Raw genomic sequence first — 25446 nt, 5'->3', positions numbered from 1 at the left:
GACAAATATTGTGAGGTTTCCTTTTTTATATTTATTTATATCGGATTGTAAACTTGTTTGTGTGGTGTTTTCTTCCTGTATGTCAACTTTCTGTTGAATTTATTTCTACTTCCCACAAACTTATTGTAAAGAACTTTGCTAATGATTATAATAGGAAGATGTTTGGATAGAAATATAAATGTGAGAAAATCTTTATATTCAATATAGGAGGATAGCTAAATGTTCTCACACTTTCACGCTATTGATAACCATGCACAATAAACATATAATATTGAAGGTGAAAGTTTTCACAAACTAGTTCTACTGGTTTTTAATGAGTAATTAATGCAGATACGGTTGTGTTTTTACCCAAAGGCACTATTCTTTAAAATCGACCTATGTGGACAGATCCTGGGATTTGGTTTTAATACAGTAGATTAATTTCTAAGTCAAGCTACATAATTCAAGGCAGTGCATATTTCAATTCAATGGCATTTGGTAATATTATTGAATTATGTATGTTGTAAGAGTCAAAACAATACTGTGATACGGTCATTGACTTTACTTCCAGACTACCGATTTTAACCATGAGCTCTATCTGCACGTAGTGTAGGAATCCTGCAAAGATCCTGTCGCTGTCCTAATCGACAGAAAACTAGAATTATGATAACAATTAGGGTTTCATTTCTTGCGAAAGCACGTCTGTTACAATCAATAAGAAGACAAAAAAAAATGCATCAAGGAATAACTTTCCACTTTAGATTTCTGTTTAATTGCTCCTTGACACACTGATTGTAAGATCACATTGTCTGTGTTTATGGTTTGAAATACAGAAGGAACAAAACGAGCCACATTCAACAAATATAAAACCACAAAGTATAGCATATAAAAAAAAAACATAACTAAAGGTTATTTCAAGATCGAACAATAGCTTATTAATCAATAAATAAAATGGAAGATGCATTTGGAAGATGTGAAATCTGTGTCTGAGTCTTTGCTGAGTGAAGCATGAATAAATCACGGGTAATTCTGATTCCAACCTAGTGAAGAACCAGGCCAGTGTTCCATACTGGCAGGATGTACTGGCATTTCTAGCAGAATGCAGGTGCAGATCACTGTATGTCTTCCTTACCTGTAGTAAAAGTAAAACACTACAAACAAACAGTCAGTGAGGATATAATATCACCCCCACTAGCCAGGAATCTGTAAACATGTCACACGGAATGCTTGCACATCATTCATTCAGATTCAGATTGTCTGTCTGACTGATTACAACTCTGAGCAGCGCCTGGGTCTCCTCTGTCTGTTGGCGGATTTGTTCCAATTGTTCTTTCAAACAGCTTTGGCTTATTGCCAATGAGAAATCCGGATCTAGAAAAGAAAACAGAGGTATGTTACATGTAATTGGGAATTCATATAGCCATGAAGGAATCTAGACATCTTCACTCGGTCAAGACACTCAAAGAGGTCTTTAACCTTTACTGTAAAAATATTTGTGGAATTAGAAACTGCTGTCTTTTGTCTACACCTCATATGTTTCAGGACAGAGCTCGCACATCTGGTTCGCCAACTTACACATCTGCTACACCTTGCAACAGACAACCTGTAAGCACATCGCCTAGGGCCCTGAATGGATTTTCTGTTTAAGCAACTCACCTAGGGCTTAAAATAATACTATGTAAACATGTGTTGCTTGTATATATAAAATGCATTGGAAAGTCTAAAGATATATGTACCTGTTAGAAAACATTCATATTTCTCATAGTGATCTAGGAAGTCTGTATTTTATGGCTATTTTAATAGGTTGCCATTAGCTCACAGTAATTAAGTCTAGTACTATTGTGATTGGCTAAAACCATAGAGCGAAAAATACAGAATTTACTTCCAACTATGCCGGCCTTTTCTTTCGCTCGTTGCCCATTTTACATAAAATACAGAGCTTTTTGCAGCTGCAAAAGGTAAAACAACAAAGTATCTTTAAAGGAAAACTATAGGTTAAAGAACACAAACTTATTCCTGACCCTATAGTGTTAAATCCCCCCTCTCCCCCTTTGACTCCCTAAATATAGCAAAGTCTTACCTTTATTGCAGTCTGCTGCTGCTGGCTCTGCCTCTGATCTGTCTTCTTGGCTGACATCATCAAACATTGTGTTCTGAGCCAATAACAATGCTTTCCCAAAGGTGGCAGATCAGGGTCAGGGCCAGCACAAGCCAAACACAGCCCTGGTCAATCAGCATCTTCTCATAAAGATATATTGAACCAATGCATCTCTATGAGGAAAGTTTAATGTCTCCATGCAGAGGGTGAAAAACACTGTGCAACACTCCCCCATGAAGCACCTCTAGCAGTCATCTGAGAAGTGGCCAGTGGAGATATCACTAGGCTGAAAACATTGCATTTTCTTTGAAAACCGTGTTTACTGCAAACATCCTGAAGGGAATGATTATACTCAACAGAACCAATTCAATAAGCTGTAGTTGTTCTGGTGACTATAGTGTCCCTATCCCTTTTTGCAAAAACACGTATTCTCTCACTGGGGTATGTAATAAAAACATCCACATATTGTAGACCTAACTGCTTCTTTTAATAAACAGGTTATTCACTAAAGCTAGATTTGCTTGGAACTCACCTGGAAATTGTAATTTTTGGGGCTACATAGTTAAACTGTAAAAATTGCACTCTACATATTCAATTACACTTTAGTCTGAATTTTTAATGTGTTATGTGGGTATTTATTATGAATTGCTTTTGCATAATTTAAGTTCCAGCTAATAGTGCAAATTCTAGGCTTTGTCGGGTCTGCAAGGAGCTCTCAAAAAACAGGAAATGACTCAGCTCACTTATTGTTGTGGGGGTTCCCTTCCTAGGAACACCATGGAGACCCTCAGTTCTCCTGGAAGAAGGCAAGGACCCAGATCTTTGTACAAGGACACGCTTAAAAGTGTGAGAAAGTCATGTTGTTGTGGGAAGGAGTATAAAAAATAGGGCAATCAACACTGGCATTCTATTAGTTTCTACGGAGAATGCTCGAAGGGGAGGGGGGGAACTTTTTTTTTTTTTTATCATCAAAGAAAGGTAAACAATGGATAGTAATATGCTCCATGAATACATGAAGTATTGTGCAGATATAATTCCCCAGTAAGATTTGCTGCAAAAGACAGGATGGGTGTGATTGTCTTACAGCCCTTCAGTGATTGTCAAAGAAAATTCAGCAATAGTGTCATGTCTGTTCTGTCCAGTGGGATATGGATATTATTCCTGGGAGTTCTAGATAATACAAAGCTGTATGTCCATGATTGTAATAAGGTAGTCTTGATGGACAATGGGAACAATGTCATTAGTGAGTACAAGAAAGAAAAAAAACCAAAAAACCTTTTGGTCTTTTTCTAATTATGGAGTGTATTTTCTGGCCAGTCTTAGCAGAATACGTTTAGGAACTTGTGGAAAACACGTGTACAGGATATAGGGAGTTGGATCCATTGTATCTGAATAAACTTCCTGCCAATGGCTGCTACAGTTTGGAGAAACCTTTGGTTCCATATTGTTTGGTTTCCATTTCCTACCACCTTCTTTAATACCAAAGATTGATGTCAATTTAATTCCACAGGTTGAATTTGATACCGCAAATGTGTGTTTTGTTTTCCAAAATTTTGGTGAACATCTACAGACCCAAAAACAATTTATCAAGGTTGCCTATACAATGTCATATGTGTTGCATTCAACCAGATCACCAGTGAAAGCTCAATTATAAAACACTACACCACCACTGCTTTTTATATACATAACCTCCCATCTGTTCAGTTGTTGGCTTTAAAGTTCATCATATGGTCCATGATAAGTGGTCAGTAATAGTAAATAAATGGTTATTTGCCAAGATATACTATTGCTTTCACTGAATTTATAATGGTTTTTCTTGATATTGCCATTTTACATGACAAATATTGTTTCATTTTCTATGTCCTAGAATTATGTGTGAAGGTTCCGTTTCAAGCTAAATTAAGATAAGCTATTTATGCAAGGTTTAGATGGCATTTCTGGGGCTTATAGCCCTGAGCCTGTGTAAGAAATCTCTCTAACGCATGATGACACTGATCTTTTCATTCTACCGCTCTGTCTAGTTTAATGTCCCCAAAATTCTTCCAGCTCAGTGATATGAAAAACATCATTAAAAGGAAGCAAGCTCCGTTTTTATATACAAGTAATGGATAGAGGACACAGATAAAAAAAATTTTTTAAAATGAATAAATAAAAATATGCAGTGATTTTTAAAATAACATACAAAAGTTTTTTTGTTTTTTTTTAATTCAGCCGAGAAACTGTATATAATATGAGATACCTGCAATGTACAGGAACAGCCAAGGCTCACTTTGTACAGTAAGGTGGAATATAACACATGTGCACACCAGAAAGTGAAAACATAATGGATAAAAAATTACCCTTAAACTGTTACTTAGATTTTCTAAAAAGAAAAATATACAATAATGGTGTAGTACTTTAAAACCAAGTGTAGCACTGGTGGCTAAATTGCACTCACAAGAAAAAAAAATTGAGTGCAGGTTTATAAAGGTTATCTGGCCAAAACCCAAAAAAGTCAAGAGCTCAGCGGCTGGGAGGAGTGAGCACGATGGGGACTGAAGGGATATAAGTGAAGAAAAGAAGGTTTCATCTTTAAAGGTACCTTTATACACCTGCAATCAAAAAATGTTCTTGTGAGTGCAATTTAGCCACCAGCGCTACACTAAAATATACACCATTATTGTATATTTTTTCTTTTTAGTTTGTATCACTTTGTACAGTGTTGCTGCATAGGAGGAGAAGTAGTTACAGAGTTCAAAAGCCGCTATATTTAATGTGTGTGGACATAATGCCAAAATAAATGTATAAAGTTAACATTGTGATTGTATTTTTGGGAAACCACTTTAATAAAAACAAAACAAAACAAAAAAAAGCACATTCAAAATATATATATATATATATATATATATATATACACACACACACACACACACACACGTCAACAGGATATTTCACAATTATATACTTTTTCCCTTGTATGTAAATAAATGTAAAAAGTCTAACATTTGCTCATATGCCACAAAAATGGCATTGGGTACTAGAGAATATGGTACCACAACCATTTTTTTTTATGGAGCAGTGCCTTCTTAGTCTCTTGCTCTTTCTAAAATTGTAATGTTGGTACTATATAAAGGCTAATAATAATAATAACGAATTATGTGGTAATAAAATAACTCCTTATGTTCTGTTGCCACAGTTCTCTTATTTGAGTTATTAGAAAAACCTAGTCACTTTAACTGTGCAGGCATTTATTTGGCTCTTACACAGCTAGGATGGCTAGATACATTACATTTCTAATCTGCAGTGCCCACATTTCCAAGTACTATCACTCTCATTCACACAGAGACGACCCATGTCCTGAATGTGACACATACCTTCCTTTAACAAACACAGCGTAGCAATGCCAAGATGCTGGAATCTCATCTCCTGGTCAATGAGGAAACTCATGAGGTAGGACTGAACTTCTTTCATATGAAAGTTTAATTCTGAAACAATTTTCACTGTAGTAGAATAATAAAAAAATAAAAAAAGGAAAAATACATGAGTCTGTGTTGGAGAGACGAAACCTCTTCATTGTGATGATTACAGACCGAATACTCAGTGATATTTTACAGAACATGTTATCTTCATTGATTATCAGTCATTTCTACATTAAACCATACTAAAAGGCTAAGCTTCAGGCTGCACTCTGCTTGCAGTGCACTGTTTAACATCTTTATATTAACTGAGCAGCATCAACATTCTGTACATCTCCAGATTTTATATTTACATTGTGCCACAGTAGCCAAACTGGAAACATAAATGACTTGGAGAATTTTTCCAATATGGCTATTGTGGCCTAGATTAAAAAATAAATTATTTACTAAAGTTAAAAAGTGATCACTTTATTAAAGAAAGAATGGAGTATAAACAATTCTGTGACACCTTGCTGCCAACAACCTTTCCCCCTAGGACACCCCAGCAACTCAAGGTGCCTTTGCACAGTACTGAAGGCTGGCATAGACAAACAGGTTCTGGCCTATCAGGAATCCCAGTGGGACTTCAGATAGCTGCAAGTACAAACCGAGCTGTGATTAAAGGTGGTAATGGTCAGTCCTCAATTTACGCATTGCAGCACTTAGGTGTGCCTTGAGGAGCACTGCTCTAACAGTTCAGGATTTAGGGATTACCCGGTTGTATCTTAGGTGTTTAACCCCTTAAGGACCAAACTTCTGGAATAAAAGGGAATCATGACGTGTCACACACGTCATGTGTCCTTAAGGGGTTAAAAAAAAAAAAAATACAAAAGTATTAAAAACACCTTTGACTCTAACATGTTTTTATTTTCTTTTTCTAAACACCTTAGACACATCCGGGTAGTCCCTAAATCCTGGACTGTTAGGTGTACCTTGAGGAGAGCGTTGAGCAGCACTGACTGAGGGTTGAGATCCCTTCCTCCCAGCACTCGTGAATGGAAATCCGCGAGTAGAGCAGCCCGCAGCAGCTATAGCAGCTCCTGCCCTTGACCTGTACCTGGCCAGCCTGGTCCCTGGACCCCAGGGAAGCCACCAACACTGCTAGATATACACAGAGCTGCAGAATAGGCCTTCCCCTCATACAAATAACCCACAAATAAACACATTCACAGTCCCCACAACACTACTGACAATCCACATACACGCACAATACCACACAAGCAGCCTCATACATGCAAACAACACCAAACAAACAATGTGACATATCATCCAGACACAGAATTCCACGAGCAGCCCGCATCCACAGTCCACATTCATAAGTATCATACACAATACCACAAACTGCTCATGAACACTGTGTATATATATATATATACACACACACACACACACACACACACATACACATTACATACACAAAAAACAAGGAAAAAACGCACTCCAGGGACTTAATATTACAAAATATAAAATGTAGGGGGCGTGTCCAACTTCCGGCACGGACGGTCGCATGGAGTAGGAGCTCCGTACTAACCTGGGCCGAACGAGCAACCAAGTATTCCTTTACCTACACAAATAGACCCAAAACCGAGTGGGACAGTCTAGAGGAGTGCTATGTCGCCCTCTAAGCAGACGAAACTAACGGACGCGGTCCGTCAGCACAGAAAGGAACGGCAGAAGCAGGCCCAAGATGGCGCCGTTAGCAGAGCCCAGTCTCCTGCGACAGACAACAACTCAGAGGCGTTTTCACAAAACGCAACAGACGAAAGCCAGGTAACTAAAGGTTACCTGAAACTTATGCTCATGGACTTAAGAGCAACGATCAAAGACGACTTCACAACCATTGTGTCTGGCATCCACCAAGAATTAGAAGAATTGGGGGACCGCACAGATCAAGTCGAAAGGAAAACTGATGATCTCTGCACAGCTCATAATACCTTATCTGATAAGGTTCAGAAGCTGGAGGAGGAAAATGTGAAGCTTTGGCAAAAAATGGCGGACATGGAGGACCGTTCCCGCCGGAACAATGTGAGATTCCGTGGGGTCCCAGAAACCGTTACAACTGACCAGCTTCCCACCTACATTAAAACCCTAAGCTCCACACTGGTGCCCAGCCTACAAGACGTCAATTGGGAGCTAGACAGAGCCCACCGCATCCCAAAACCATCCAGGTTGGCAGCAGAAGTGCCGCGCGATATCATTGCTCGCTTCCATTATTTTAAAGCCAAAGAAGCACTCCTTAAGGCGGCCAGATCAACTCCGTCGCTGCCGGAGCCCTTCAGCGAAATCTCGATATATGCTGACCTTTCAGCATTAACAATGGCAAGAAGGAAGGAATTCTCCACCATCACCAAAACCCTGCGGAACCACGAGCAAGCTTATAGATGGGGTTTCCCCACCAAACTCCTGGTGTGGAGAAACAACAAACTCCATGTTATAGAAGATCCGTTGGAAGGATTGACCACGCTCACTAAATGGGGCTTATGGAATGTACAAGACCAGGCCTCTACATCGGTAGCTGTCACACCTCCGCCGAAGAAGATCAGGCCAGACTGGCAGATGGCGGGCCTCCCACCCCGCTAAACGAAAGTTGAAGATGGCGGCTTTCTCTCCTATCACCTTAGGACAAACTACCAGTGCTACGAGGAACCTACCCAACTGACTGTGACCTGATCGGATCGCCAAAAGAACTATCGCTTATTTGCCACCCGATGGTCCTAAGCTCTTTCAGCATACTTACTTTACCATAATGGACTTGGCTGATATCACCGGACGACGAGACTGGTATTTATGTGGGGACTTAACTTAGTACAGTAGACCACGTTAAACAAAAAAAAAAAAAAAACAAAAAAAAAAAAAAAAAAAAAAACACAAAAAAAGGGATAAATACAAAATACAAAAAAAAAAAAAAAAAAACGAAGGAAAAATGGTACCCATAATTCTTATCAGTCCCCATCATGCTTTAGTCCAGTGCCCGTATTTAATATAACACCTTACTGCGCCATCTGTTTAGTAGATTTACACTTACTCCGGCGCTAGTTTTCAAGAAACTATAACACATGCATTGGGTATGGAGGCCCTTACACATTTGGTTAGTCCACGTTCAGCTTGGGCCGTATCCTTCTCTGCACACTGTTGTTGTAATGGGACTTAGCCTATCATTGTAAGCCCAGGTTACTGTGATCTACCAATATTTGTCACATTCACTCACGATATCATAAATCCCAACCCAGATAGCTGCCACAATATGACCCTACGCAAGTCAACTAACTACATTTTCAAGAGACTTCAACTCACTTGTTGGTTACAGAGGTTTCTATCTAATAGTTACTTCAAGTTTAACTGGAGTTGTACTTTTTTGCACACTGATATTTGTTATGTGGTTAGTATATGACTGTATGCTTATTTTATTGTGATATCGCTAATTATACCTGCCACTGATTTCTCATGCTACTCCAAATCCCATCCCAGATCCCTACCGCTGTATATCCTTAGGTAAAACATAGCCTTTCTGAAGTAGTAGAACTGATGGTGGCTAAATCAGGCCTCTCAAACCGTATAATGTATACAAACAAATGAAAAAAAAGAAGAAAAAAAAAAAAAAAAAAGGCGAGCAAAATGGTTTACTACATCTCACAACTGATAATCAATGGTCCCTCGGAGTGGCACTATATCGGTTCCCAACTTATATTCATATTTCCTTGGGAAATCGTTGTTAGAGAAGCTGCTGCCATCTAAGACAAGCCCCTCGGTAATCACAATCATTACCAACAATGCGGCTCAACGACAACTATTTGGCCCGGGTGCGGATCCGCTCCGCACGACCCCCAAACGGGACTCTCAATGGATAAGGAGCGAGTAGTCTCCCCATTGTATCCCTTGTCATTCTCTCTGGTTCGAGAGACGCTGTATATACCTAATTTTTTTACTCTCTGTTCTACCCTGGTTAATCTTTCCCCCCCTATCCAGTCAGCGCTGATCTCCTATATCTTCGTAAAGCCTTGCCATGTGCCCAGTCATCTTCAAATGTCTATTGACCGGCTGGCTCTCCCAATGATCACACCCCTGTATGGATATAGACTCACCTTTATTAAGCCACCCAGAATATTTTTAACCCACTAATGGCTTGTCAGTTTAAATGTCTATCTATGAACGTGAATAGCCTGAATAGCCCATACAAAAGGAGTGTAGCGATCAAAGATATGCTCAAATCTAAGGCAGCGATAATATGTCTCCAGGAGACACATATGTGCACTAGGAACCCTCCTCCTTTCCTACCCTCCAGGTATCCTCAAGTATACCACGCTCTATCGCCAAATAAAACTAGAGGTGTGGCCATTTTGTTCCATATGGACTGGGTTTTCCAATTAAATAACTCTTACGTGGATGTACAAGGCAGACTCCTCATAGTGGTGGGCACACTGAACGGAATGCAACTTACGATTGCATCCATCTATGCACCCAATAACCTCCAAACTTCCTTCATAAAAAAATCATTAAACAAAATAAGCAAAATACGGGTGGGCCATACCATAATCTGCGGGGACCTGAACTGCACCCTAGACCCAAAATTAGACATTAAAAGAATTGAAGGCAAGAATCCACTCCAACAAGCCAACACTATGAGCTATCACCTTAATACCCTATTGCACAGACATGATCTCTATGATACGTGGCGCACCCTATACCCAGAGGAGGAAAACTACACCTATTACTCACGGGTCCACCACACATATTCCCGCATAGATATGTGCTGGGTAGACAAGGGCACCCTTACGAACCTTGTGGAGGTGCAGATAGGAGACAGGACTTGGTCGGACCATGCCCCAGTAATTGTTACGTTCAGGGCCATGTACCCGGCCCGTGGGCGGAGTGCGTGGCGCCTGAACGAGTCTCTTATCAAGGACGAGACCACTGCCTCCACACTGAGTAATTGCATTGAATCGTTCTATGAAATCCATGAAAATGACCCCTCGCGCACTGACACTAAATGGCTAGCACTCAAAGCAGTATTGAGGGGGCGATTAATCCAAGCCGGTTCGATACACAAGCGAAAGGTACAGAATGAAACTGACAAACTACTCACACACCTCAAGACATTAGATAAAGACAACAAAGTAAGGCCAACCAAAAAACTCTCCCAACAAATTGAAAAGACAAGAGAAAAGTTACACGCGTTGTCTCTAATAACATTAAAAAGACAACTACACAAGCTGAAACTTTCCCATTATATGCACGGTAATAAGGCGGGTAAAATGCTTGCTAGACGCCTAAAATCCCAATATGTACAATCCAAACTCCCCTTCATGACATCAGCCACGGGGGCAAAACTATTCAACCCACAAGATATAGTGAATGAACTAGCTAAATTTTACAATAAGCTTTACAACCTTACACAAGACACTAGCCTCCACCAGCCGCTAGAGGCGGAGATTGACATCTTCTTGGGAGAGGCGAACTTACCTTGCCTGTCTACACACCATAGCGCTAAACTGTCGGCCAGCTTCACTGAAGATGAAGTGCGATCCGCAATTCTCAAACTTCCCAAACACAAGGCTCCTGGCCCTGATGGGTTCCCCAATTGCTTTTACACCACATTCGAATCTCTTCTAACTCCGCACCTTACGAACCTCTTTAATTTTTTTAGGGAATCAGGGTCCATTCCGGAGGAGATGCTGCTAGCCCATATTGTTACGCTCCCCAAACCAGGTAAACCCCCCACCGAATGTGCCAACCTGAGGCCGATTTCGCTGCTCAATGCGGACGTCAAATTGTACGCCAAATTACTAGCCACGCGTTTACAACCCATCCTGAAAGACTTAGTCTCCCCAGAACAGGCAGGTTTCGTTCCAAACAGGCAACCGGGGGACAACACTCGCCACTTCCTAAACTTAATCACTTGGGCCAAAACCACCAACCAAATAGGCATGCTTTTAGCGTTAGACGCGGAAAAAGCGTTTGACCGCTTAAATTGGACGTATATGCAGGCGGTATTGTCACACATGGGTATCCCCCCAGTCTTCCTGAAATGTATTATGGCCTTATACTCTAATCCTGCTGCCAAAATATTCAACTCTGGCTTTCTGTCACAGCCTTTCCGAATTACCAACGGCTCTAGACAAGGGTGCCCCCTGTCCCCCTTAATATTTATCCTATGCATGGAACCCCTGATCAGACATATTAAGAATATCCATGCAATTAGAGGACTAGACACGCCGCTGGGGGTCCAAAAGATAGCCCTCTTTGCGGATGATGTTCTTCTTTTTTTAACATACCCGGAGACAACGTTGCCAGTCCTGCTAACACTGCTGGAGAGGTATGGGAGGATGTCCTACTACAAGAACAATGCCAAAAAGACGCAGGCGTTAGCGATAGGGCTCCCACATGCCACCATAACACAGCTGAAATCAGAATATCCCTTTGATTGGCGATCAACTTCCATTTCGTATTTGGGCATTAAACTACCCATATCACACGCAGCGATAATAAAGGAAAACCATTTACCACTTATTAACAGACTAGACCAACAACTTAAAAAATGGGAAGGCAAGGAGATCTCGTGGCTGGGGCGAATCCACACTATTAAAATGATGATATTACCCCACATACTATATCTTTTTCGCACCCTCCCTATCACAATCCCCAACCCCATTTTACATAAATTTCAGGCCACAATTAACGCACACATTTGGAAGCGAAAACCGCCGAGGATAGCACAAAACTCATTGTGGCGATCTTTTACTAAAGGCGGATTAGGCATTCCCAACATAAAACTTTACTACAAAGCATCAATATTGGCACAGGGTCTCACGATCCTCGAGTGTGCATCTCCTCCGTTATGGCTAGCGCTGGAAAACGCATGTATGCCCATGACCACGATCCCTCTTACCCTTTGGGCGGGCACTCAGCTCACTAAGCTCCCCACCTCAAAATCCTTATTACCAGTCACGAAAACCCTGCTCCATACATGGAAGCAGACTACCCCACTGTTTCTCAGGGAAAACGACTTACTTATGGCCGCGCCGTTACAGGCTCTGACGGCCCGGACTTCGAACCTCCAGGTTGACCCGTGGCTGAGGCATGGGGTCCAATATGTTCGCTCCCTCCTGACGCCCCAAGGCATCAAACCATTTCCGGAATTAGCTAGAGAATACCAACTACCATCCCGAGAATTGTTCCCTTACCTAAGGATTAGAAATATCACACTGGAGTGCGGACTCCGACTCGAACAGCCAGCCTCCCTACCGCCGTTTATTCAAAAATGTATGGGGAAACTACCGAAGGTTAAAGCATTATCTATGTGTTATCATGCACTGCTATCCCAAAACATACAAACAAAACCCTCATACATGACAAAGTGGGAAATAGATATAGGGAACTGCTTCCCGATAGACACATGGTACCATGCCCAAAAGAAAACAAAACAGGCCTCCCGTAGCCTCTCCCATTGGGAATCATATTGCAAATTGACTATGCGCTGGTATTTGGTTCCATCCAAGCTAGCTCACATATACCCAGGGTCGGATAACATGTGTTGGCGGTGTCAGAACCAGGTGGGTACCCTTTACCATATTTTCTGGTCTTGCCCAAAGATCTCCACACTATGGGGTGACGTGGCGTCATTCCTACGCAATCACTTAGGGATTGAGGAGCCTATGAGGCCTGAAAGCTTTCTGTTACACATCCTCCCGAACACCATTCCTGCAGACGAACTCTATCTGATGATCCACTGCTTGTTGGCAACTAAGACTGCTATAGCCCATAAATGGAAGTCCACACAGACGCCTACCCTGTCAGAGATCCTGAGTAGACTAGATTCCACCTACACGTACGAATGTATGGCTAGTCGTCTGACCAGTAACCAAGTCAAACACATGACACGCTGGCACAGATGGGTGGAATACCAGCAGGGTGAAACATGTAAATAATTAAAACATGAAAAAATAAGTAAATAACAAAATATAGATTAAAACATAAAATAAAAAATAAAACTATATATATATTTAAATAAGTAAATAACAAGCGCCCAACAGCCAAACGACACATAATACTTAATTTAGGGCCAGTGAACTCCTAGCGTAACGAAGATGGTAAGCGATCACAGGTTAGCGCGCGCTGCTGCCTCCCTCCCTCCTCCCCCACTACCCAGTTAGGACAAGATGCGTATAGGCCATCCTACACATCGCTATCAGGGATTCCTGTACTGATTGGTTATATGCTTAGTGACTAAACTGTAAATCTGTCAACTGTACCAATTTTTGTTTTTACACTATGTTCAAACTGGATGAAACCTTGTATGTATACAACTGATGTGTATTCAAAACAGATGTGGTATATGCTGTTGTCCTCTCCTTCCCCCTCCCTTTTTCTTTTCTGTACCCCCCTCACCAATGTGATTTTTCATGTTATTATTATTTCTGACAAACGAAAAATAAAATACATTGAAAAAAAACCAAAATATAAAATGTAGCTTTTATTTACATGATCCAATAAAATGTCGACGTTTCAGCTCCCAACTGAGAGCTTTTATCAGGACAATAAAGGGACTTCAAGATCTTGTTTTGGCACAGTATTACTAAAAGGTTGCCTACCCCTGCCCTAGGAGAATGATTAAATATTACAAAATTACATATATGTGTCCGGAACAGTTGGAGTACTAGATGAGATAACTAGTAAAGGAGTTTCCACTGGGTACGTTACCTGAATATGACAGCTCCTTGATCACAGACGCAGCTTGAAATGAGAGCTCTTTGTGTTCCAATTGCCCGGCCAGTTGCACCAGGCGTTTAATGAGCGCTTTCTCCTTCCTTCTAATTACCTGCACCCTTGTGATGTCTAAAGAAAAAATATAAATTCAAAATTAAAGAATTAGTATCCTTTTAGACTGTTTTGAAAAGTTTTATGTTTAGTATTAGTAAGTTATGTGTTTAATAGTTGCTCAGTAAACACAAACAATTAATTATTCTTTCATATGATATACCCAGTAAGTTATACTTCACTCAAGCTATTGTCAAGCAAAAAAAAAAAAAAATTGAAATAAAACCAATTATAACGTGTATATGCAGTGAGATGATAATGTCCCTGTATATACATGGAAGTATTTAACATTATAAATATATCTATTTATAATGTTATGGTGTTGCTGTGCATGTATAAGATTCTAGAGCCCCCAATTTTATAATTCACCTGTACTCCAGCACCATCTCGGTCTGGTTCCTGCAGATGCCCCACCAGAGTGTGAGATCATTGCAATGGACTATCTCAGGCCAATCCAATGCTTCTCAAATACAAGTACTTTGGACCCAATGGCATGTGCACGGTAATCACAGAGCTACACCAGTCAGATGCTTAATGCAGATAAGCAGTGAATCAAATGCTTCTGCAGGAGAATCATTCACAGCATTCGGCATGGCGAGTGTTAAGACTTTCAATAATAAGTATTCAAAAAGATTTCGGATTGACCCCCTCTAGAGATATCCTCAGTGGCAAATGTAAACATTGTCGTTTCTCACAAATAGCAAAATAGTAAGGGTATTTACTAAAATGTGAAAGGTCAAGAATTAATCAAAGAATTTCAAATTGAAAAAAGTAGACTAAATGTCCAGCTTAAGAGGACGTTGGGCATCCTCATGCAATGTGTGAAGACAGTGAACTTCACAGAAGCGAGTCTGACTCAGCTGTAGGAGCAGAAGCTCCCTCTAGTGGCTGTCAGGAAGGATGTAAACATTGTCATATATCCAATGCGCCCAGACCACATCATTGAGAAGAAGGTCTTGGTGCCTATAGTGGTCCTTTAAGAACCAATGAGTGTCTATGCCTCCATAACATGCCATTACAAAAGTCTTTACATATCATATTGCCATGATGGCAAAGTATCACATTAAAGGAACAGGGTAAAGGAACAGCAAGATGAATGATTCCCTCAGTTTACGTCAACACAAAGAAAATAAAGCTAAAGAAAAATGCATGTACTACTTCACATATCTTCAACTGGGTAAAGTAACATTTATCTATACGTTTGTGTTTATTAATACAAGATGTCCAAGGTGTTTACAGGAGCAGCACCATGATCCTACCATGTTTGGCCAGTTCCGCAACACATGCCGCCACATACTGCAACTCCTCTTCTTCAATACAGGGATTAACCAGCGCAAGAAGAAGTTCTTCAAAACACGGACTATGTATTATCATCTGTCAATGCAGAGCACAAAAAAATACATTTTTAGTTTTAAAACAAATCTGATCTATTTTCTGATTACGGATTTATAGCAGAAAAAATGAGCATTACATTGTGCCAGGTCCATTAGGGTTCATTCACTGAACACCAAACTCTGTTATAGTCACAGCTTGAACATTTTAGCCTGCTTGAAAATGAAGGGCACTCACACTTTCCAATGTTAGAGCATGTTCTATTTATTTTTTTGTAATTCTTTATTTTGGTTGTGCAGGTGGTTACATATTATTATTAACAGGCGCCACAACAGCGCATTTCAAGATTACAGTATGTATGCAGTGGCAGACAGAATGCACTTTTTTTCATATAATGTAGCGGATATCACGCTTAAACAAAACAGTTACGTTATCGGTAAAAACAATAGAAATAGAAAAAAAAAAACGTTTGTTAACATGAGGTAACCCAATGTGTGAAGTAGAATGTGACATTAGGTGCCACTTGGTGAGCGCGGCTGTATTTATGTTAGGCATGCCGCTTGGTATGTGGTTCGTAGACCTCTTCAATGGGACCTATCAGTCGCTAAGTCAGGGATGGTCAGTGAAGGTAATGAGTGTGTTGTTGGTGGTTCTAGGCGACCTGCTGAGGTGTTTAAATGCACCGCTAGGCACAGAGGTTGGGAGGTGAGAGACTAAGCTAAACACGGTACCTGTACAAGAAACAACTTGATTGTCACCTAGGGAAACCTTGTCCTAAGTGTGCTGTGGTCCCATATCATGTTACCGGTTATCCTGGCATCTTCCTACATAAGGTGATAGCTGTAAGACTTTTTGGCAATGCGTTCTGCCGTTAAGTTGATTGTCTGGTCTCCTCTCAGGTAAGGGCAGGCATGTGAGCTCAAAGCATGGCCATAGGTAGCAGTGAGTAAAGTAATGGTTGGTTGGTATACGATGTTAAGCTGCTATGGATTATGATGTAGTAGGAAGCTGTCAGCGATGTTGTGTCTGTCCTATAATGTGGGGCAATATTAATCTATGCTGTCTGGGTTATATGGCAGCCTGCTATATTATGATAATAGGACATTCAAATCGCGATAGAGCACATGAGTATTCTGTGTATGCATTCTATGAAATGCGAGCTAGGCATGAGTGGCAGATTAGGGTCACTGTTGGTTTAGCCTCTACTACGCTACAGTGTGCATAAAGCAAACCTCTTTATGTCCAAGTCTGTCCTGTAGTTTTCGGATCTACGAGCTGCCAATACAGTTAGATAGATGTGAGAGAAAACATGAAAAACATAGAAAACCAAATTCTGGCCCGCGTCCCCAAGCAATGGGTCTTAGCTACTTCCGCAGATACACCATTTTGTGGGCGAAGGTGATTGCAACGTTTAGTTATGCAGTCCAGTTATGGTCAGCCTAAGTACAAAGAACAAACAATGAGATAGTCTGAGAGGGTCGGTTGTACATACAGTTTGTAAACGTCCCAGTGAGGTCTGAGTCTGTGGTGAAAAAAAAAATGAGGTCTCCTATCGGGATCTGAGGCGTCTTGAAACAAATGAAAAGTTGGTGAAAGCCTTAAGGCCAGCTCCATAGTGAGGTGGTATGGCTCAACGGGAGCTCAGTGGGGGTTTCTCTGTTGAGGAGTGAGAAACTAAGGGTAACGTGTGGATCTCTGGCCTTGTGTCGGTTTCAGGGATCCAGATCAGCAATGTTCCGGCTGGTGTCTTAGCCGGTCTCCGTTCATGTAGTGGCCGCTACATATGGATCGGGCGTCAGTCCTTGAGGTAGGAATGGGACTATTCTCGTCAGGTCCCAGGAGTGCTGTGGCGAATCGGCGCCTTGTTGGGCTACCTGGTTGAAGGAGTCTGGAGGTAGGCCCAAGGCCTGCAGTAGTTGCGCCGAGTCTGCTGGGTCTTGTAGTCTGTGGGATTCCGTTCCCCGCCGTACCACTAGCGTGTGGAAAGGCCGCCAACTATACAGTATGTCATGTCTGCGGAGTAGCGTGGTGAGCGGCTGGAAGGAGCGTCGCCATGCCAGGGTCTCGTTCGAGAGATCGGTGAAAAAGGTTAGCGTCATGTTATTGAATTGAAGGGGTGTCTTACCCCGAAGGGCCGTGAGGATTGTCGATTTGTCCCGGGTGTTGCGAAAGACAATGATTAAGTCCCTGGTGGCCTCGGTCGGCGCTTTAGGTGGCTTGGGGATCTTGAAGACGCGTTCAGGGCGAACGTTGATGGTGTTCGAGGGCGCCATTATAGTAGCAAGCAATTGCTCAACCATTCGCGGGAGTTCTGCCTCGGGTATAGACTCCGAGACCCCACGCACCTTTAGGTTGGTTCTCCTCCTAGCGTCCTCGTATTCCGCTAGGCGAAGTTCTTGTCTACGCTGTCTTGTATGCAGGTCATTTACCGCCCGCTGAAGTTCCCCTATGTCTTTGGTGTTGCTTATGGATGTCTTCTCAAGGGCGCCCATGCGGGTCGTCAAACCCTTCAGGTCTCCTCGCACCGCTGTGATGTCCTTTTGCAGTGTCGTTTGTAGGTCGTTCAGTAGTTGCTTTAAGACCGCTGTAGTTACCGGAGCTGAGTCCGGGTTAGGTTTGAGCTGTTGTGGGGGTTGTCCCGTTGCAGGTGTTGTCAGATATTCCTCTCCAGATTCTTCTTCAGAGAAGTCTGAGCAGCCTCCGTGGAGCGCCGCCATATTAGGTCCGCTTGGGCCTCGCGCCTGCCGCCACATTTCTCCGATGGTAAGCCCTGGGGATGGTTTGTCCGGGGTTGTTTTCCTATTTTTCCGACCCATTTCGTTGGGGGTACCCTGGGAGGGCCCTGGCCTTCGTTTGGAGGTCCGTTTAGAGGGTATTTGCCCCCGATTTTTAGCTTTGTGCCCGGAGCTCTCGTTTGGTGCGACCGCTCGCTCTTGCAGCTAGGCTCCGCCCCCCATGTTCTATTTATTTTATCTATATAAATCCAACTGGTGCTACATCCATCCTGGAATGCCAATATAAAAGGGAACTGTTACAACCACGGAATATTACACCATTGAATGATTTATTTTAAAGGGTAACTGTACTCACCAGAACAAATACAATAAGCTGTAGTTATTCTGGTGACTATAATCATTCCCTTCAGGCTTTTGCCGTAAACACTGTTGTTTTTCAGAGAAAAGGCAGTCTTTACATTACAGCATAAGAATAACTCCACTAGCCACTTCTCAGATGGATGTTAGAGGTGAGCAGCACTGCCATTCAGTGTCTCCACCCTCTGCATGGAGACACTGAACATTCCTCATAGAGATGCATTAACTGTCCAGGGTAGTGTTTGGCTCTGCCCCAGGCAATCCAATGCTTTTCTGATGATGTCAGCCAAGTAGGCAGATCAGGGGCAGAGTCAGCAGCTGCAGACTGGAATAAAGACAAGGTAATATTTTACTATATTTATGGGATATGAGGGGCTAGATGGTGTTTTTAACACTATAGGGTCAGAAATACATGTTTGTGTTCCTGACCCTAAAGTGTTTCTTTAAATAATATTAAAGATTTCAGAAATATCGCACCCCCTGTTCAGACCAGGAAAAACAAAGCAATGAAGAGGAGTAATGTAAACATTGTTTCTTTCTCTATACATTGTAGACTTCATCTATGCTTACTGCCAGGAGTTAAAATGGAAATGCAAAATTGCATGATAAAGATTTGTGGATTTCTATATTTAAAGAGACACAATAGTCACCAGAACCACTACAGCGTAATGTAGTTGTTCTGGTGTCTATAGCATGTTCTTGCAGGCTTTTAAATGTAAACACAGCTTTTTCAGGGAAAATGCAGTGTTATATAGCTGCCTAGGAACACCTCTAATGGCAGACACTCAGATGACTGCTAGAGGTGCTTCCTAGTCCAGTGTCGTACAATGTGCAGCACTGGCATTCAGTGTCTCCACGCTATGCTTCCTATAGAGATGCATTGATTCTCTATGAGTAGATGCTGATTGGCGCAGCACAATAGCCTCCCAATGCTTTCCTACGGGAAGTGGCAGATCCCATTTAATATTTGCCGTTTGTAAATTCAGAATTTGTTAATAAATTATAATATATTGCAGGACTTGCATATCCTGATGGTGTTAAGAATAACCATGTTACCTATAGGATAAGGAAGGATGAAGAGAAAAATAAATAAATATACATGTTAATTCACTAAAGTGAGAATTCAAGGTGAATTCAAAGTGAATCTCAAATTTAAGGTCAAAATAGATCGAACTTTTCCTGAGTCAGCTATGCTTCCAGTTTGGCTACTCTGGCCTTGAATTTGAAATCCACTTTGAATTCTCATTTAGTGAATAGCCCTTATAGGGACTTCTAACAATATTGGCATGATGATGTAAGGTTTTTTTAATCATAGAAGTACCTCCATATTCTCTTCTCGGATTAGGTTCTGGATAGTACAAGAAGCATGAATCAAAACCACTGGGTTTGTCCTCTCAGTCTGCATCAGTGCAGCTAAATGTCGCAGCATCTCCTCACACAGTGCCGCCTCCTACAACCAGGATAGAATGGAGAAGGATGAGTACTGTCACATGCATTTTTAAAATTCTTTATGTAAAGTCAGGGACAAATAAAAACACAATCATTAAGCACATTTTTTTGGCACGCAGTGTTTCCACGTTTACAATATATATAGAGAAGCCTCCATAACTAGCTTCAGTAACATAGAAAAATAGGTTTAATATTGAATAATAAAATAAATGCTCTTGTAAGTAATGTCCGCAATGCATGAATTAGGCCAGAAGCATGGATTATGCATGAAGACAAGCTAGGGAAAAAAAAAACACAAGAAAACTCGGACCAAAATAAACTAGAAAACCAAGTGCAAAAGACCAAGTGCAAGACCAAAGACCCCTCCTGTTCAATCAGTTCCTCCCAACCTTTTGTAAATGACTGCCTGCTGTTATGAATCATAGCTGTAAGTTTATTCGTGAGGTAATTATCAACTCTTTTGGTTCTTACCTCTGCCATAGTAGGCACAGGCATTTTAAAGCATGAATAGTATATAATAAGCCAAATTGCACTAAAACAAAACACAAAATAAAGAGAACATAAAATCACACAACTTCCAAAAGATCCTGAATTGCACGGGACTGTCCTAATCTTAAACCCTTGTCCCAGTGTGCCGGGTTGGTCCTCTGCTGTCCTGCTTCCGCTCCCTCAAAAGCACAGTATTAGTACATCGTTAAATACACTTGTTGGGCACTAATGTAAGCCAGAGCATTTTGTTTCCTATACAAGAGCACTTAAGTAATGTTCTTTGCATAGTCACCATTACAATGGGCAAGCTGGCAGGGCTATCTGTAAGCCTAGAACAGACTGGCACACCCCCAGTGACAGTTGTGTCACTTATTATTATTATTTATAAAAGCACCAACAAGTTCCGTGTTGCTGTACAATGGGTGGACTAAGAAACACGTATTTGTAACCAGACGAGTTGGACACAGAAGAACAGAGGGGATTGAGGGCCCTGCAAAATGAGCTTTCATGCTAGAGGTAGAGGCATATAGTGACACAAAAGGTAAGGGTAGGGGTAGTAAAGTAGGTTGCCAAGATAGTATTCACTTACATGCCAACCTTGCCCCGTCCATCCTCCAAAGTTGGGAGGTTGAAAATAATTTCTCAGGGAACAGTGAAATAAATCAATTTGAAATTCTAAGCAGTCTTTCAATGACATACAGAGATCCCATTGTAATATTGCAGTTCCGACAGTATGTTGGTACTACTATCATGCATTAGCTACCTTGCCTTGGAATTGGTCATTAAATCACACTGTATGCCTTATTATTGGACATTAGAGTGCATACTTACCACACTTCCTGGAGGGTGGGACAAGGTGCAGAGCAGAGTAATGGAAGCTTGCCGGACATCCTTATTGCTTGAGTTCAGCAAGGTTAAGAGGAATGGCATGATGTCCATTGACAGGAGGTGTGTTCGGACTTCACCTGAGTATGAAGAAACAGGAATCCTTCATATTGGTAACAGTCAAACATGCATTTATTTAGAAGAAAAAACATTGAATAATGTATTCTGTGGTAATGTCTTCTCTTCAGAATGCGAGTATGTCTCTATTAGTCTGGCTACCTGCTTCCTGTAAATACAAGGGAAAACCTCACATTTCAGTCCAGTTTATATACAATGTAAATATAGGTGAAAATCGTGGAACTTTCTTATTTTTAGTGTCCTGGTAATTCTGTGAACAGTGCTCTGTTATCAATTTAGCCTCATTGGACTGTTTGCTGTACCACTTACTGGATGCTGCTTTCTTACTGGTAAGCCGAATAAAAAGTGACTAGACACTTTCGAAGCCTACGTAAAATCAGAGACAAAATTGATCCAATTTAGGTTGGAATTGTTCAGTCGGCAGTGTGTGCAATTAATTCTCCTGAAACAGTTATCTTGACCATTCTTAACTGGAGTTTAACATATATAACTGAACACACAGGGTTATTCCCTGAAACAGGTAATGTTGAAGGCATATAGGTAAAATGGGCACCTTAGGCCAGAACAGGTGAGCTGCAAAATGCTCTAGCTTTCTCTAGTTATCGTTATAGCTTAGCTACTTTAATCTATAAAAGGACATCTCAGTGTCATGGTTTTGATACACAGACCATGTCCCTGCAGTCTGCTCTGCAAACATTGCTGTTTCTGGGAACCAATGTTTACACTAGTCAGTGTGCTTTGAGCAGCTGTCAATCAAACAGCCACTAGAAGCACTTCCTCATGAAGACATTAAAAAATGTGTTCACTGAGGTGAGAAATTTCGGAATTCAAAGTGAATTTTAAATTTAAGGATAAAATAGCCAAACTGGAAGACGTCAGCTAAACTTCAAATTTTGCTCCTTTGACTTAAAACTTTTAAATTCACTCTGAGTTCCTAACAATTATCAGTTTAGTGAATAACCCTGAAAGTCTAAAAAAGGAGATTATTTTTAGTTTGGAAGTGACCATAATATAATAGCACAGCAACAACAACATTAAAAATTAATATCACTGTTCCTTTAAATGTGCAATTTCCTTATTTTTCTCAACAATTCCTGGTGTATTAAATGAATCATAAAAAGTTTTAACAAAGTGCTATATAGAAATCATATTGTTTCTTGATCTAGAAAGACTTTTAATCTATCTCTGCATAGATCCCTTACCAGTAGAGGCTAGGTTGTTCAAACAAAGACACGCCTGGCTTGAGACCTATAAAATAAAACAGAACGTGAAAAGCTGAAGACATCAATAGAACATTTTTAGTGGCAGATTGACATTTTACTGCATTGCATGATGGATAATGGACATGTGAGCCACACCTTTCCTTTGTGGGACAATGGTCAGGATGCAAAGATGTCTTTCTATACCGTGACAATAAATAAAATATCTGTATCCAAGTTATATGAAGTATTTCCTGGGCGGGTGATGTATGCACCCTTTTGTGCTCTGCTCTGGTATTTGGCTCCACTAGAGTTTATTGTAAAAAAAAAAAAAAAAAATCATACAACTGGTCGTTCTGACTAATACAAGAACAGTTCACTACCAAATCAGGCAAATAAAATGCAATGGGGTTTATTTATTAAACAGCGAATAATGCTTAATTTAAAATGCATTTAAAACCATGTTTCTCATATAATAGAGTGCTCTGCTGACAGAAATATGATCATGTTTTGGTGTCCATATTTTGATTTTTTTTTTTTTTTTAAATTCTTTATTTTTGGTGCAGTAAAGTTTACAGACAGGCCCGTGGTGCCACGACAGCAATCACGGGCTGAATGATGTAGACAATATCAAGATGATATACAGTTGCACATTTTTTTTGTAAAGACAGGTTGTATTTGTAAGTGAATTCGTTAAGAGTGAATTGGTTAAGTCGGCCATTGAGAGATACATCCATATTAATGATCAGGACACAGTGTGTGTGTGTTTTGCCGTTAAACGTAGATTTGATGCATGCGTGTAAGTTGCGCGTGTAAAGATAGAGTATTCCATGAGTACCAGGCTCAGCTTCTCTAAGTGATTGGGTGATAGGCTGCTTGAGAGCGTGTTGGTGCGTGTAGTACTGCGGTATATGTAGGGTGTACTGTGAGATGCTAGCTGGGTTAGAGTGTTCAAGCATTAAACATTAAGCATTAGCATTAAGCATTAGCATTAAACATTAGCATTAAACATTAAACAGGTTTTGCATTGTTGATGAGTCTCTATTTGGGAGGCTTTAATGTGGTCTGTCCAGCATCTGTTGTAACAAAGGTTTGGGATGTGTACCTTTGTGGTTCCCATCTTGTGAGACCCCTATCAGCCGATGCCCAATAGTGGGAAGGTTGTAGGTGAGATGTCAGAGTTGGTCACAGCAAGGTGCAGTGTCGTTGGTACCAGCTGTTGGTTTGTCTGCTCGTTGTAGTGAAGGCCTGTTCTGGTGACGCAGGTGAGTGGTGTTCCCCTCTGATACTCTGAGGCCTTCTGTGGTTTCAGGTGGATTCTGAGCTCTGTGGGGTGCTTGCTAGTCGTGTGTCTCAGGCTCCTGCCAGGTCTGTAAAGGGCTTGTGGGCTATTTCGAGCAGGCCTCCTTGCACAGTGTGGTCTTGCTTGTTTATGTGCGGGCGGGAGAGGTCTCCTTCTCCGGCGCCATCTTGTGGGTCTCGTCGGACGGGGGCCCGTGCGGTTCTGGTGGATGTGTGCGGGTTCTCTGTTGGGTGAGTGCCCTGGTTCTGCAGCCTGTCTGCCTCTGCTAGCCAGTTTCGCCCAAAAGGCTTCGAATAGGGCATCAAGCTGGTGGTGTAAGTTTTGCCTTTCCGTTTGGCTATTATGGGGACATGTAACGTCCGCCATTTTGTGGGCCCGTGTAGTGTAGGGCTGTCTGAGAGGTTCACCTTTCAGTGCATGAGTTAGCTCCCCTGCCTTGGGGGGTTGGACCGGGATCACCCCCACCGGTCCCGAGGGGGGGGAACGGGTATTCAGTAGGTTAGTGCCTCCGGTGTTGGGGCGAGGGGACCGGCCGTCTCCCCCCCAGCTCCGTCGGCCGCAGCCTGCCGCCTTGTCTTCTCGGTTACGGGATGCGCTCGAGTCCGGTATCGGATGCTTCACCAGGGAGCCCCCGACATGGGTGGTGTGCCCCGGCATCGTTTCAGGCTTGAGGATTTCGAGTATATCCCAATAAGTGGCTGGTATGGCGGGAGCTCCTCCAACATGCGGCTGCTCTGTTTGCAGGTCAGGCCCCGCCCCCCCCATATTTTGATCTTGATTAACCTTTTCAGGCTAACAGTGAGGCATATTCCTAGTTATCATGAAAGTCTTGCTTGAATTAATTAACTTTCTCCCAATTTGAAAGACTAGCTGTCAATACTAACAGAGTAAATTAAAGGGACACTATAGTCACCTGATTAATGAAGCAGTTTTGGTATATAGAACATGCCCCTGCAGCCTCACTGCTCAATCCTCTGCCATTTAGGAGTTAAATCCCTTTGTTTATGAACCCTAGTCACACCTCCCTGCATGTGACTTGCATAGCCTTCCATAAACACTTCCTGTAAAGAGAGCCCTATTTAGGCTTTCTTTATTGCAAGTTCTGTTTAATTAAGATTTTCTTATCCCCTGCTATGTTAATAGCTTGCTAGACCCTGCAAGAGCCTCCTGTATGTGATTAAAGTTCAATTTAGAGATTGAGATACAATTATTTAAAGGTATATTACATCTGTTTGAAAGTGAAACCAGTTTTTTTTTCCATGCAGGCTCTGTCAATCATAGCCAGGGGAGGTGT

General features: G+C 41.5%; 1 protein-coding gene across 1 annotated transcript in view; it reads right to left on the bottom strand.

The window, feature by feature from the left end:
• Positions 1-724: 724 nt before the first annotated feature.
• The window catches only part of LOC134587121 (uncharacterized), a 55761-nt gene continuing 31039 nt past the window's right edge, over positions 725-25446 (bottom strand). Inside the window, exons 8-14 of the mRNA XM_063443264.1 lie at positions 22853-22898; positions 21519-21652; positions 20071-20199; positions 15585-15699; positions 14209-14343; positions 5431-5556; positions 725-1350 (exon numbers count right to left, since the gene is read on the bottom strand). Of these exons, the coding sequence (XP_063299334.1) occupies positions 1214-1350; positions 5431-5556; positions 14209-14343; positions 15585-15699; positions 20071-20199; positions 21519-21652; positions 22853-22898 (822 nt within the window). The 3' untranslated portion in view covers positions 725-1213. The remainder of the gene's footprint in view (positions 1351-5430; positions 5557-14208; positions 14344-15584; positions 15700-20070; positions 20200-21518; positions 21653-22852; positions 22899-25446) is intronic.

The sequence above is a fragment of the Pelobates fuscus genome, chromosome 2, assembly GCF_036172605.1.
Source record: "Pelobates fuscus isolate aPelFus1 chromosome 2, aPelFus1.pri, whole genome shotgun sequence".
Taxonomy (NCBI): Eukaryota; Metazoa; Chordata; class Amphibia; order Anura; family Pelobatidae; genus Pelobates; species Pelobates fuscus.
This window is presented reverse-complemented; position numbering and strand designations above follow the sequence as displayed.